This window comes from Microcebus murinus, chromosome 11 (genome assembly GCF_040939455.1).
Source record: "Microcebus murinus isolate Inina chromosome 11, M.murinus_Inina_mat1.0, whole genome shotgun sequence".
In the NCBI taxonomy this organism is placed as follows: Eukaryota; Metazoa; Chordata; class Mammalia; order Primates; family Cheirogaleidae; genus Microcebus; species Microcebus murinus.
Window position 1 is genome coordinate 39,018,244 of NC_134114.1, and position 15,341 is coordinate 39,033,584.

Consider the following 15,341-nt stretch of genomic DNA (forward strand, 5'->3'; position numbering starts at 1 on the left):
CAAGAGTGAGACCCCGTCTCTAATATAAATAGAAAGAAATTAATTGGCCACCTAATATGTATAGAAAAAATTAGCCGGGCATGGTGGTGCATGCCCGTAGTCCCAGCTACTCCCGAGGCTGAGGCAGAAGGATTGCTTGAGCCCAGGAGTTTAAGGTTGCTGTGAACTAGGCTGATGCCATGGCCTGGGCAACAAAGCAAGACTCTGTCTCAAAAAAAAAAAAAAAAAAAAAAAGACAGTGTGGTAGGCAAAGTGATGATCCCCTGGTGGTGTCCATGTCCCAATCCCTAGAACCTTTGAAAATGTTAGGTTACAGGGCAACCTAACATGTTTGTTACTGCTATATAAATTGAATCATTTAAAATATATTTTGCATCTGGCTTTGGTTTAGTATTGTTTGTACAATTCATGACTGTAGCTGTAGTAGTGATTCTCAAAGTATGATTGATTTTGGTGTGGGATCAAAGGGGGAGAGCCACAATTATCTCAAGTCTATTAAAATTCTCTGCCCTTTTTCAACTACACATCTGTATGAGGCTGGATTTTTCTTCATATGCTTCAGCCAAAACAATGTATCACAACAAGTTGAATATAGAAACAGATAAGAGTCCAGCTGTTTCTATTAAGCCAGATGTTAAAGAGGTTTGCAAAAATATAAAACAATGGCATTCTCATTAAAAATTGTTTTTAGAAAATGGTTACTTTTTTTTTTTTTACCAAAAATGGTAATTATGTTAATATGTGGTGGTTTTATTGTTGCATTTTAAAGTGAAGCAATAAGTAAATATTTAAAAAAAATTTAGTTTCAAAATCTAACAATGGCAATAAATATAACAACATAAACAAAATTCTTTGCAGTCCTTCATAACTTTTAAAATGGGGGAAAGATTCTGAAACCAAAAACTTTGAGCAACTGACCTGTTATTGTCTAATTTACACTTCACTGATAAGAAATGATGGTGAGCTCCTTTTCATATGCTTGTTGCCCATTTGTGTATCATCTTTTGTAAAGAGCCTGTTAAGTCTTTTGCTCATTATTTAAATTGGGTTGTCTTTTAAATGATTTATTATCCTCACCCCTCTATTTCAGATGCCTTTTAAAGTTATGTTTTAGATATCTTCTCCCACTCTTATCTCTTTGCTCCTTTAATGCCTTTTGATTAACAGAAATTCCTAATTCTAGTGTGTTCAATTTACCACACTTTTTGGTGAGAAGTTTTATGTCCTGTTTAAGAAATCATGGAGATAATTTTCTTATTCTGGAGTCTATTGTTTTTGCCTTTTCATAGTTATATTTGAAATTCACATGGAATCGATTTTTGTGTATGATGGGGGTAGAGGTCAGAGTGGATTCCCCTATGGATATGCAGTCTACTGAGCACCATCTATTGTCACTACTTTTGACCAGCAAATCCAACTACAAAAAAAATTTTCTTCCAAATAGTCACATCATGCCATCAGAGAAGGCTTTAAATGTTTATTGAAGGTCCTCATATAAATATCTAATGGTGTCTTAATTTATAATTTTAAAGAAAATTATGTTAATAGTTATGTTAATGTGAGTTTTAAAATATTTTTAAAATAAACTTTCCAAGAAAATATGAAATGCAAAAGGAATAATGTTCCTTTTTACTTTTAATGTTCAGTTTTACTAGTCATAAATTTAGTATTCTGGGCTCTAGCCAGCTTTGATTTGTAAATTCATCTATTTAAAATATGACTGTTAATACTATGAAGCAGCATTTTATGGTTTCACTCATAAAGTAAGAACTGATACTGTGGAATTAATTCTGAACTATTTACTTTTCAGTAAACGTTTTGATGGCAAATTACAATCAGAGTCAACTAATAGTGGAAAAAATAAGAGAGATGCAGATTTTGAAGGCACAGACGAACCTATCTTTGGAAAGAAGCCAAGGATAGAAGAGTCAATAACTGAAGACTTAAGGTAATATTTCCATAGTCATAAGTGTTAGTAACTCTTAATTTAGGTGGTTGCATGAAATTTTAAAAATTGGTTATATGTTAATATTTTTAAAAAGTATTTGCTAAGTTAGAGAAAGAAAGATAAATATTCTGTATACATACAAGCTGTAAATATAAGACATCTGAATTTTGGCGATTAGAAGATAACATGTAGGAATACAGTGACTATGAATTTTAAGACTCCCACCATGGATATCTGTGGCTGAAATAGCTGGTTATATATCTGATTTTGAAAAGTTAATGCCAGTATCTTGAGGTGGCCTGTTTCCTGTTGTGGTGGTGATCTTTACAACTTTGCTTCTCCCTTCATGTGTGCCATATTCTAGCTTGACCCTACCATGAAGAGTTTATTCTTTCTGTGTTTTTTTTTTTTTTTTAACCATTTAACTGTTGTGGCTAATAAAATCATCTACTACAAATAGGGACAGATGTGTCACTTAAATATTTAAGATATACCATTTGCCCAAGCGACTGTAATAGGTTGTAAAATACTATTGGTAGCATAAAATTGTTGTTTCTTACTGTTGAAACTTTTGAGTTTATCCAAAATATTATTATTAACTTAAGGGAAATATCAGAAGCACAATAAATAAGAGAGTAATGAATCTACCACAGATACTCATCTATTTTTCTTCAGTTTATCAGCAGTTGTGTCCTTTCAAAGACCAGAGAACCTAGATGAACATAACTTGCAATTTTGAAGACAATAAGGAAAACTTCCATAAATTATAGCAACATCTGAATTGGTCTAGCATATTTTGTACTTTCTATTGTATAATGGTTTTTATAACCAGCTTTGTGTTTTGAAGTATGACAATGCTTTGTGGAAGTACTTTTTATTTAAGGAAGTTATTGGAACTAAGCTGACATAATTCCTTGAATAATATAGTTGCCAGTCTGTTGTGTATTCGTAGTAAAAGATGGTAACTGGGCTCTGTGGCTCATGCCTGTAATCTTAGCACTTTGGGAAGCTGAGGCAGGAGGATCCCTTGAGCCAAGGAGTTTGTGGTTGCTATGAACTATGATGATGCCACTGCACTGTAGCTGGGGCGATAGAAGACTGTCTCAAAGGAAAAAAAAAGAAATGTTAAATGACCATTTTGAATTTTCAGCATATATGTGAATAATGTGAAACAATTTCTGAATAGCAAAAGTTTTTCTGATTTGGAATACTGATTATTGGGCAGCATCATTTTCCTTAACATTGCAGATGAGAAGCTTATAGAAAAATAACTTATTTTTATGTAACTTTAACAATATTCTTTTGAAGTTTGGCAGATCTGATGCCCAGAGTCAAGGTACAGTCAGTTGAAACTGTTGAAGGGTGTACACATGAGGTAAGTGCAAATGGCATACAGTAGGTTAGTGTTAATAGATGTAATTTTTCTTTGAACTGTCTAGTATAATGGTCACCAGGCAGTTTAGCCTTGAGGGCCTTTGAAACAACAAATAGTTTGTTTGGGGTGCACATAATCTAATGGAAGAGCTGGGGGTTTTTGTAATTAAACCTGAATTCAATCCTGACCCAGCATTTTTCCTAACTACAATCTTGGGTAAATTTCTTAACCTCTTTGAACATTGGTTTTTTAATTTGTAAATTTGGAATAAGGGGATCTACCTCATGGGGTGGTTATGAAGATTATATAAGAAAAGTACTCAGTACAGAGTATTTAGTACATGTTCATTTTCATGCTACTAAAGTCAAGTAACAGTGCTATTTTTGCAGATTACATCTTAATTTATGTCTTGCTCCAATGACTGAGAAATTGCAGTGTCTTTGTTCTGCCACAAGATGGTGGTCATTGATAGCTTGTGGTATCCATTTAGCTATGAGAATTTAAACATGAATGGGGGAAGGACATAAGGGAACACTATAACACTATTTCCCTCTTAAGCCTTTTATCATTACAGTATGAACCTTACAGCAAGTTAGAATTACTGGTACTTGGAGAATCTTTTGAGAAGTCTATTGAATAAACAGTAATTCCAAATTAACAAAAATTGCTTTTGATATAAATTTAGAACCTTATCTTTTAAAATACCTATTTTTCTACTGAAAGTCCTTTATGTTTCTTTAGAAAGAGCACTTAGTCTGGCTGGTATAATGTCCATCTGATCATTCCTTCAAGATTTATGTTAGAACCTGTTCAATCCTCTAGGCTTACAAATGATGGGAAAACACACACACACACACACACACACACACACACACACACACACACAATTCCTCAGGAGGTCAAAAACTCTTTCTGTGCTCCACAATCATCTTCAAGCCCACCATTCTGTCACCTCTTCTCATTTTCTCAGCAGACTTATTTTACTTCATACTTCAGAAGCTTGAGGATATTAAATTGAGTGTCCTCTGATTATAACCTCAATTACCAAGCCTATCTGTACTTGTCACATCTCCCTTCTGGGCTAAGGATGGTGGTTCTGCCATTGTTCTTGGTTGTATCTTATACTGTCCCCACTAAGACCTTGTTTCTTTTCATTTTTCTTTGACTGTTTCTAGAGTCTCATTTTTTCTATTTGCCATTTCTTATTAGTATATGGACTTTACAGGTTTCTCTTTTGTGCTAGGTTGCTTTTCACCCACTGTGTGGTTTTCTTCTTCCCTATAGTTTGAGGAAAATCCTGGGACAGTATTGAAAAAATGTCCCGCAAACTGAGAGGGAGCCAGGACACCAAAGAGTGACTCAGACAAGTCCACCTTGCTGAGTTAGATGACTTTATTAGAGGCTGCTTACAAGGGCACTTGCTCCTGGGCGGCATAGGAATTTCTTTCTTGCATGCTCAATCTGCATCATTTTTGCTGCCTTAAATCCCCTGGCAATGAGTGAAGCAAAATTTTTGCATTGTAACATTGTTCACAGTGAAACAAATCACCCCTGGGTGGTACTGTCATCATGGGCTGTCATACAACCTATGTTATGTTAATAATATCATTTTCTAGTAGACAGATTTTAGTATTACAGTTAGCTAAAGAGCACTGTAAGACAGCTAAAGCAGTTTTAAAGCAGTGAGGACTGGTCTGAGCTGGCTGTTTTGGCAAAAAAGTACTGGGCACTCCCTTCACCCCTAGTTATCCTGGTACTTGCTTAATCTACTTTGTAACAATTTCTTGAGCACTCCAGGCTAGCACAGTGTTTCTGTTATGTGGTAGGGAACTTGCATTTTTTTCCTCACAAATCGTACTCATTTATTTAATACTTACCTTTTGAGTACTTGGTGCATTTTATTATATATTGAAGATAAAGACATAACAAAAGAGACATGATCCCTTCCTTCTCAGAGTTGTCTGTTTAAAGAACCCCTATTAGACTTTCCAAACTTCCATTCATTTTTTAATCTACCAGTTAGATTTCTTCTCTCTATTTCTTTGAAGCTGCTCTATCAAAAATCACCAGGGAATAATTGCTAAGTATTTGACTCTTGATCATCCTGCTGGTTTTCTATTTTTCTGACTCCTTAGTCTCTTAAGACTTCTTCTCTTCTACATGTCATATATTAGTGTTACCCAGATTGTTCTAAGAGTAAAACATAACTCTTTGACTCTCATGGATGTGAAAACATAATTTTGTTTTTGCTGTTATATCCAAGAGATGTTAAAAATCTATACTGATATTCTTCTTGTTCATGTCATAGAAAGTATTAGGAGAGATGGTAAGGGAGGTCAACTAACCAACCAGTTATGTACCACAAGTTGGTTGTACCTTAGTGGAGATTACACCATGATTTAGAGTTGTTAATGTTTTCAGATCTAGGAATTTGATTTTGTTAATGGTGTCAAGAATTGGACACTTTAGGATAGACTCACTTTCATCATACCTGTAAAAGATGGAGATATATTGAAGAATCTCATTTCAAACTTAATTTAATGGATAAATCATCTTCTCACTATTAAACTATTTAATACCTGGGAATAAGAATTATAATAAAGGGAAATATATTGTCTTAAAGGAAAAGCTGATGAAAACTATCACTATCCCCCAGAAGTGTTCATTAACTAATAAAAACAACTTGTAAGTTAACTCTTGCTGAACTGTGCTGGATAAACTATCAAATCTAACTTTTAGTACCCTTTGATAGATTTCATTTAGAGCATCACATTTCTTGACACATTTTTCATACTGGGTATTATTTATAAGGTTTTATAATTTATTAGATTTTACTTTTCTTAATTATAGTCAGATTCAGTCATTCCTTTCTGAAACTACTCACATCACCTTGATTATAATTGAATTCCAGGTTTACTAACAATCTCAATATTTCTAAGGCAGCTAATCTTATCTAATATTTGTTTATTGAAGTTTTGCTCTTTGAAATGATTCCTAATTTCTGTGTGTACTTTACTTGATCCTGTGAACTATTTATACATTAATTGGTTAGGTTCCTACTGTACAGTTAGGAATATGTAAATATTCTAGCATTAACTTTTAAGTCACAGGGATTTAAGCATATTGGGAACTCCAGGTCTTAATCTTCGCTGGAGGAAAATTAAATTCCTGTTCTGGAATATAGTGACTATTTTGTTTTACATAGTTTTCTTTCATATGGTGACATCCTGTTTTGTCTTTTCAGGTTTTTTGAGCATTAATTAATGTCAGGCTGTAAATTAGGTATGGAAAATATAAAGATACCCAAGATAAGTCCTAGACCTTAATAAACACACAATTTCTTCAGTGAGATAAACATAAGCTTTCAATTATGATTAGACAAATGCTAGTAGAGGTATTTTTTGAATGTTGAAACTTTAGTTTTTTTGCTTTGTTCTTAAAGACAGTTGTTTAATTTACAGTGTCTAAGGCTTTCAGAAACACTTCTTGTTCATCACTTTTCTTTTCAAACTATCAGTGATTAGTGCTCAGTGCATCAATTCTCAAATAGTAAGTTGATGATTTTTTGTTTTTAACTTTGACATCAGGTTGCACTTCCTGCAGATGAAGATTATTTACCACTTAAACCTCGAGTTGGAAAAGCTGCAAAGGTCTGTACTTTGGATGATATAGTTTGTACAGTTTTGTGAGTCTTTTTTTCTTAAAAATAAACTATTTCAAATGAGATTCTACTTCCCTGTGTGTGTATGTGTGTGTGTATATGTATGTGTATCAAGAAGTCAACTGAGGAAAAATGATATAGTGAGAATCAAATAAGAAACCATGCTAGAAACCAACTATCATGTGATGAAATTTTAAAACATTAAAATTGTGATTCTCAGCCTTTTAAAAATAATGAAAGTTAGACATCCAGGAGGAAGTCACATTTGTGTGTGTGTTTTAATTTCTGTAACTTTTTCATTATTAAAGGGATGAAAATTAAAAGAAGAAAGTTAGATAAATGCATGTATACAAATTTTGCCTATAGTTTTAGCAGTTTAACAAGTGTCTAGTGAAACCCAAACTCTGCTTTTACTAGATGGATTTCAAAGTGCTGATAGAACTTAAAAGGTTAACAGATTTTTAAGGTTGAACTTTCCAAGTAATCTGTAAATAAAAAAAGGCAATATGGTGTAGTAAGCATAAATTCTTCAAGTCTAATAGACATATTATTCTGCCTCTGCTGCGTGAACTTAGGGACTTGACTTTTCAGCACTTCAGAGTTCCCATCTATGAAAAGAAATGTCTGTGTAAGAAGGGAAAATTAATAATAATATATGGAAAATATGTTGCATAGTACCTACCACAGAGCATGTTTTTTATAAATTGTAATGATTTTATTAATAATATATACAAACATAATGTAATAAGTGTAATAATTGAAAGCAGAATTAACTTCTATACTGTCTGGATAAAGATGGTTTTTATTCCTAATTTTCATTAGTGGGTAGTATGTTTTCTAAGTAGAATCACAACAGAATGCTCCCAGAATGCTTTTAGGAGTAATCTCTTTTGATTTTAAGTGTGCTCTGATATGCCTAGGTATTTTCATGCAGATACTAATATTTTGTTTTTATAGGAATACCCATTTATTCTTGATGCTTTTCAAAGAGAAGCCATTCAATGTGTTGATAATAATCAGTCTGTTTTAGTATCTGCACATACATCAGCAGGAAAAACTGTATGCGCTGAGTAAGTAGCTCTCTTTTTAAATAAAATCTTAAAATCACTTTGTTTCTCATCTCTTTAAAAGTTTCTTTCTGTTTGATTTCTGCAAGTAAAGACAGTTTTACTAGTCTCTTTCTATTTTGAATAACTTTAATTTTTTTTTTTTCTTGTCTTAGTGTACTGGCTAGGACCTCCAGTACAATGTTCAGTAGAAGTGATGAAAGGGGGTATTCTTGCCTTGTTCCTGATTAGGGAAAAAATACTTAGGTTTTTATCATTAAGCATGATATTACCTATGTATGGGTTTTTCATGGATGCCTTTTATCAGTTTGAGGAAGTTCTCCTCTATTCCTAGTTTGCAGAGATTTTATCTGTGTATTTGTATATATACACACACATAAAATATTTAGATACTGGATTTTCTCAAATGGGTTTTTTTTTTTTTTGCATTTATTGAAATTATTTTTTGGTTCTGCTAGTATGATGAATTACTTTGGTTTTTTAAATGATAAACCTGAGATAAACTTCACTTGGTCATGACATATAACCCTATTACATATTGTTGGATTCAGTTTGGTTTGTTAAGAATTTTTGCATCTGTCTTCATAGGGGGTATTAGTTTTTAGTTTTATTATATGTCTTTCTGGTTTGGGTATCAGGGTAATATTTGTTTCTGCGGGTTTTTTTTTTTTTTTTTTTGAGACAGAGTCTCGCTTTGTTGCCCAGGCTAGAGTGAGTGCCGTGGCGTCAGCCTAGCTCACAGCAACCTCAAACTCCTGGGCTCCAGTGATCCTTCTGCCTCAGCCTCCCGGGTAGCTGGGACTACAGGCATGCGCCACCATGCCCGGCTAATTTTTTATATATATATCAGTTGGCCAATTAATTTCTTTCTATTTATAGTAGAGACGGGGTCTCGCTCTTGCTCAGGCTGGTTTTGAACTCCTGACCTTGAGCAATCCACCCGCCTCGGCCTCCCAAGAGCTAGGATTACAGGCGTGAGCCACAGCGCCCGGCCTTTCTGCGGGTTTTTTTTCCTGATTAATCTGGTTAGAGGTCTATTAATTGTATTGGTCTTCACACACAAAAAACAGGTTTTGGTTTCATTGATTTTTCTCTGTTCTGTTTTCTGTTTCATTGATTTTTCACTCTGATCTTTATTTTCTTCTACTTTGGACTTCATTTGCTTTTCTTTCTAGTTTTCTTAAGAAGCAGAGGAGGTAATTGATTTAAGACCTTTCTTTTTCTAGCATACGCTTTTAGTCATGGAAATTTCCATGTAATATTGTAGTAGCTGCTTCCCACACATTTTGTTATATTCAATTTGATATGTCTGTAAAATGTTCTTGATATGTTTTAAAAATAACTTTATAGGTATTGATAGGTTATGGTTGATCCATTTTTCTGTATGGCATCATTTTCCTTCTGTCTGAAGAAATGCCTTTAGCATTTATCGTAGGGCAAATCTGATGAAAAATTTTTAACTTTTGTTATGTCTAAAAAAATCTTTTTCATTTTTGAAAGATATTTTTCCTTGAGATAAAATTCTAATTTTTTTTCTTTTAAGATTGCTTTTTTTTTTTTTTTTTTTTTTGAGACAGAGTCTCGCTTTGTTGCCCAGGCTAGAGTGAGTGCCATGGCGTCAGCCTAGCTCACAGCAACCTCAAACTCCTGGCTCAAGCAATCCTCCTGCCTCAGCCTCCCAAGTAGCTGGGACTACAGGCATTCGCCACTATGCCCGGCTAATTTTTTTTGTATATATATTAGTTGGCCAATTAATTTCTTTCTATTTATAGTAGAGCCGGAGTCTCGCTCTTGCTCAGGCTGGTTTCGAACTCCTGACCTCGAGCAATCCGCCCGCCTCGGCCTCCCAGAGAGCTAGGATTACAGGCGTGAGCCACCGCGCCTGGCCTTAAGATTGCTTTTGACTTGCATAGTTTATAACAAGACATCCACTATGATCCTTACCTTTGTTCTGTACATCATGTCTCTTTTTCCATCTGGCTGCTTTTAAGATTTTATCTGTATCATTGGTTTTAAGCAGTTTGTTTGTATTAGGCCACCTAAAGTTGTCTCACAACTCACTGGTGCAATGTTCCTTTTTTTCTTTTGAGTTTAATTTTTGGGTCATTTCTAATGCTATGTTTTAAAATTTATTTTTGCATCCAAATTTTCTAATCTGCTGTTAATCGCATTGAGTGCATTTTTAATCTAAGATATTATAATTTCTTTGCCTCAAGTTAAATTTACTTATTTTTAGTATCTTCCATGTCTCTTTAGCTTTTCCTTTAGCTTCTTAAACATATGGAATACAGTTATAAAAGTTGTTTAATGTCCTTGTGACTACTTCTTTCATCTGTGTTATTTCCTAGTCTGTTTTGGTGGATTGACTTTTCTCTTCATTATGGATCAGTATTTTCCTGCTCTTTGCATATTGCTTTGATTGGATGTTTTGGTTCTCTAAATTTTATCACTGACTTTAAGCAGTTTAGTAATGATGTGACTTTAACATAGTTTCTGTCATGTTTCTTATGCTTGAGTTTGTTAAGTTTCTTAGACCTATGAATTTATTATCAATACAGCTTTCATCAAATTTGGGGAAATTTCAGCCATTCTTTACTTTAAATATTTCCCCTCCTTTTATTCCTTCAGGGACTCCAATTATATTTACAGCAAGCTACTTTTAAGTTGTCCCACAGCCCATGGATGTTCTTTTTATTATTATTTTATCTTTTGGGTTTATTCTCTGTTAATTTTGGATAAGTTCTATTGCTATGACTTCAAGATTTTTCATCTTTTTTTTTTTTGCAATGTCTAATTTTCTTTTCTTTTTTTTTTTTTTTTTTGAGACAGAGTCTCACTTTGTTGTCCAGGCTAGAGTGAGTGCCGTGGCGTCAGCCTAGCTCACAGCAACCTCAAACTCCTGGGCTCCAGCGATCCTCCTGCCTTAGCCTCCCGAGTAGCTGGGACTACAGGCATGCGCCACCATGCCCGGCTAATTTTTTATATATATATCAGTTGGCCAATTAATTTCTTTCTATTTATAGTAGAGACAGGGTCTCACTCTTGCTCAGGCTGGTTTTGAACTCATGACCTTGAGCAATCCGCCCGCCTCGGCCTCCCAAGAGCTAGGATTACAGGCGTGAGCCACAGCGCCCGGCCTAATTTTCTTTTAATACTATCTAGTGTGTTTATAATCTTAGACTCTGGGTTTTTCAATTATAAAAAATGGATTTAGGTCTTTTAATGTTTTTCATCTTTCTGCTTAGCATGCTATTAAATCTTCCCTCAACCTTCTTGGGCATATAGAGTACAGTTATAGTAACTTTTAATATCCTTGCACAGTGGCTCACACCTGTGATCTCAGAATTTTGGGAGGTTGAGGCAACAGGATTGCTTGAGGCCAGAAGTTTGAGACCAGCCTGGGCAACATTGGGCGACCCCATCTCATAAAAGGAAAATTAGCTAGGTATGGTGGTGTGCCTAGTTACTCGGGAGGCTGAGATGGAAGGATCACCTGAGCCCATGAGTCTGAATATACAGTGAGCTGTGATCAGGCCACTGCATTTCAGCATGGATGACAGAGCGAGACCTTCTCTCATTTAAAAAACAATAAATAAAAATTCTTGCTTACTAATTCTGTCACTTGTCTTATTTCTGGATCTGTTTTTATTGATTTTTTTTTTTCCTTTTCATTATAGGTTGTATTTTCCTGCTGCTTTGCGTACTTGATACTGTCTTTCCCTCTAGATCCTTAGTTGAACCACACCTGACACTTTTTTACTACTATATACCAAAACATTGTGAATTTTGCCTTGATTGGTGCTGAATATTTTCACATTCCTATACATATGAATGTGATTTGTTCTGGGGCATCATTAAGTTACTTGGAAAAAATGTAATCCTTTTGAGGTTTGCTTTAATGATTTTTTAGGCAGGACCAGAGCAGAATTTAGTCAGGAGTTAATTTTCCCCTCTACTTAGTCAATACTCTGTTCAGTATTCTACCCAGTGTCTTGAGAATTTTGAGGCTTTTCACTATAGCTGGTGGGAACCGAAATTATTTCCAGTCATGTGTGAAATTTGGTAATTTTTATCTCTTTTCCTTTGGGTTGTTTTTTCCCTGTCTTCAGGTAATTCTTAAGACTTACTTACTGATCATTACTACCTGAAGACTTGCAAATGCTTGGCAGATTTTTCAGAACCTCCTCTGTGTGGTTCTCTCTATTCTGTTATACTGCCCTGCTTACTCTAGACCTCCCTTAGACACCATCTTGGTTTGGTCAATTTAGGTAGGAAACCTCCAGAATCTACCTGGGTTGCCTCTCTTGGAACTGTGGCTTGGAAAATATAGGCAGTATTCTGGGATTACATCTACTTTGTTTTCTCTTTCTCAAGGATTACTGTCTTTATATCCAGTGTCTAAACCATTGTTTCATATATTTTGTCCAATTTTATAGTTGCTTCAGGCAATTGAGTAAAGCCCTATTACTCCATCTTGATATAAGTGGGTGTTTTCTATATGTGTATATTTATATTTTCTTTTCTGGCCATCCATGGTGCTATCTGTATTATTTTTGCCATATATTATATGTTACTACAGTAGTACACTATTAGGTATCTTTTCTTATAAAATATGTTTAATAATTGTGGTTCTGGAGTCTCACTACTCACAGTATGATTCTTGACTTAACCTGGGAACTTTTTAGGCCCCACTCTAAAACTACTGACTCAGAATCTGCATTTTAACAAGATCACCAGGTGATGAATATGTGCAGTAAAGTTTGAGAGGAATTGGGCCGTTCTAAAAGTGGATTGTACTCTTTAATGTGAATAATACTGTGCAGTCTGTTGTAGATTGACTTTTCTGGGTTGACATTTAATAATTTATAATGTATTTTACTTCTCTATGGCCTTTGCTATTGGGTAGCTGAATTAGGTACTCTTAACTGAGAATACTTAAAGAGTAATAAAGAAGACCATAAAGAAAAGAAACATAAAAATGGCACCAATCACCCTGTCCATCAGTCTCTCTACCTTGACATGGTGGTTCTCTTGGTGTTTTCTGTTGTTATAACAGAATGCCATAGACCGAGTAGTTGTTAAAGAACAGAAGTTTATTTGGCTCATGGTTCTGGAGGCTGGGAAGTCCAAGAGTGTGGCACTGGCATCTGGCAAGAGTCATCCCATGGCAGAAGGCATCACATGGCAAGGAAGGGAGCGGAAATTAGGCCAAATTCATACTTTTATCAGGCACCCCCTCCTTCAACAACTAATCCACTCCCAAGATAATGTAATTAATCCACCCATGAAGATGACCTCCCTTGCAAATACCCTTGGCAATTAAATTTCAACATGTGTTTTGTAGGGGACATTTAAACCATAGTAGTGGTAGAAATATTTCATGAGTCCTGGAATATTTTTTTCCTTACATGGTCACTGTATTATTAGTTCCTAATTCTGTAATCTGTCTCATTTTTGGATCTGTTTTTATTGATATTTTCCCTTCTTGTTTTATTGATATTTTCCCTTCTCTGCTTCTTTGCAAGAAAATGTAACTTGGTACTTTTTTATTGTGTACCAAAGTATTGTCAGTTTTATCTTGTTGGGTGCTGAATATATTTGCATTCCTGGTCAGAGCTTATCTGGTCAGTGTATTAATTACTTGTAGACCTTGGCTTAGCAGTGCAAGTTCTAATTTTTCTCTTTGCAGAGTTAGAGGAATGAAGTTTGGATCTTACAGTGTCATCTCAATGATGTCAGCTAGTTACAGTTACAGAATAGTCTTTATTTCTCATCCTCAAGCACAATATGGTCCTTTATGAATGAGTTCTCTTCATTGGAGTAAGACCATTTCTCAGTGGTTCACTCCTTTTCAGAAGGTGTTGAAATCAAAAGCTAGTTTTTTCCTAAGGAAGAAGTATAGACAAAGAGTTTTGACTACTCTTAGTTCAATTTTTTAATCTCACTCAGAGAAACAAATTTAATAGTATGTTTGGTGCATTATGCATTTAAAGCCAAAATAAATAGTCATTTGAATTCTGGTCATTAGTATAACACTTGGTTTCATTTTTTTCTACAAGAGGAAAGAGATTTTTAGTGGAGGAAGTTTTCACATATATGCTGAAACATTCTCCAAACCCTGGGCTAGGAAACCATAAAGAGAATTTTAAGAAATTCACCACAGTCATAGACACTTTTGAAAAATCTAATGAGGGTTGCTGTGGAAGACAGTCTGAAACTTCTTCAAAAAGTTAAACATAGAATTATCATATGACCCAGCAATTCTCCTGGATATATACACAAAAGAATTAAAAACAGGTACTCTGACAAATAAACTTGTACATGAACATTCATAGCAATACTATTCATAATAGCCAAAAGATAGAAACAATCCACATGTCCATCAGTGGGGGAATGGATAAATAAGATGTGGTATATCCTTACATTGGAATATTACTCAGCCATAACAAGGAATGAAGTAGAATACATGCTACAATGTGGATGAACCTCAAAAACATTATGCTTAATAAAAGAAACTAGACACAAAGGTTACTTATTGTATGATTTTATTTATATGAAATATCCAAAATAGGTAAATCCATAGAGGCAGAAAGCAGATTGGTGGATGCCAGAGATTGGTCAGAGGAGGGAAGTAGAGAATAATTTCTTAATGGGTATAGAGTTTTTGGGGGATGATAAAAATTTTAGAATTAGATAGATGTAGTAGTTGTACAACATCATGAATGTACTAAGTTATACTGAATTATACATTTTAAAATGGTTAATTTTATGGTACATGAATTTTACCTCAACCAAAATAAAACTGATAAGGTACAGATTTGTATATTCATACCAGTAGTTATAATTTCAGGGAGTGGTCATGGATCTCAGATGAAGATTTTTTCTAGGAATGAAAGGACTTCAGGTAAACTACTTTAGCTGATAACTATAGCGAGATGTAACATTTTATTTATAAACCTGGTACTAGGACTAACATGTTGATACCATGTTGTTTATGAAACTGAGTAGTTTTCTTGGCTATAAAATGAACAGCTTTATTATATAATTTACTTACCATTAAATTCACCGATTGTAAATATGTAGTTAGTAAATTAGTACAATTATGCATCCCTTACCGGTTTTAGAAGACTTCCGTCCATCCAGTTCTCTTGTGTGTATTTGCATTGAAACCTACTCCTACCTACAGCTTTAGGCGAACACTGATTGTGTGATTGGTTATTATAATAGTGATAAGAACATTCATTTGCAAATCTTTGAGGGGACATATTTTTATTTCTCTTGGGTAGATAC

General features: G+C 34.4%; 1 protein-coding gene across 1 annotated transcript in view; it reads left to right on the forward strand.

Moving 5' to 3' along the window:
- MTREX (Mtr4 exosome RNA helicase) overlaps positions 1-15,341 on the forward strand; it is a 91,975-nt gene that overhangs the window by 4,944 nt on the left and 71,690 nt on the right. The window contains exons 2-5 of the mRNA XM_012775694.3: positions 1,811-1,948; positions 3,257-3,323; positions 6,911-6,973; positions 7,942-8,054. Of these exons, the coding sequence (XP_012631148.1) occupies positions 1,811-1,948; positions 3,257-3,323; positions 6,911-6,973; positions 7,942-8,054 (381 nt within the window). The remainder of the gene's footprint in view (positions 1-1,810; positions 1,949-3,256; positions 3,324-6,910; positions 6,974-7,941; positions 8,055-15,341) is intronic.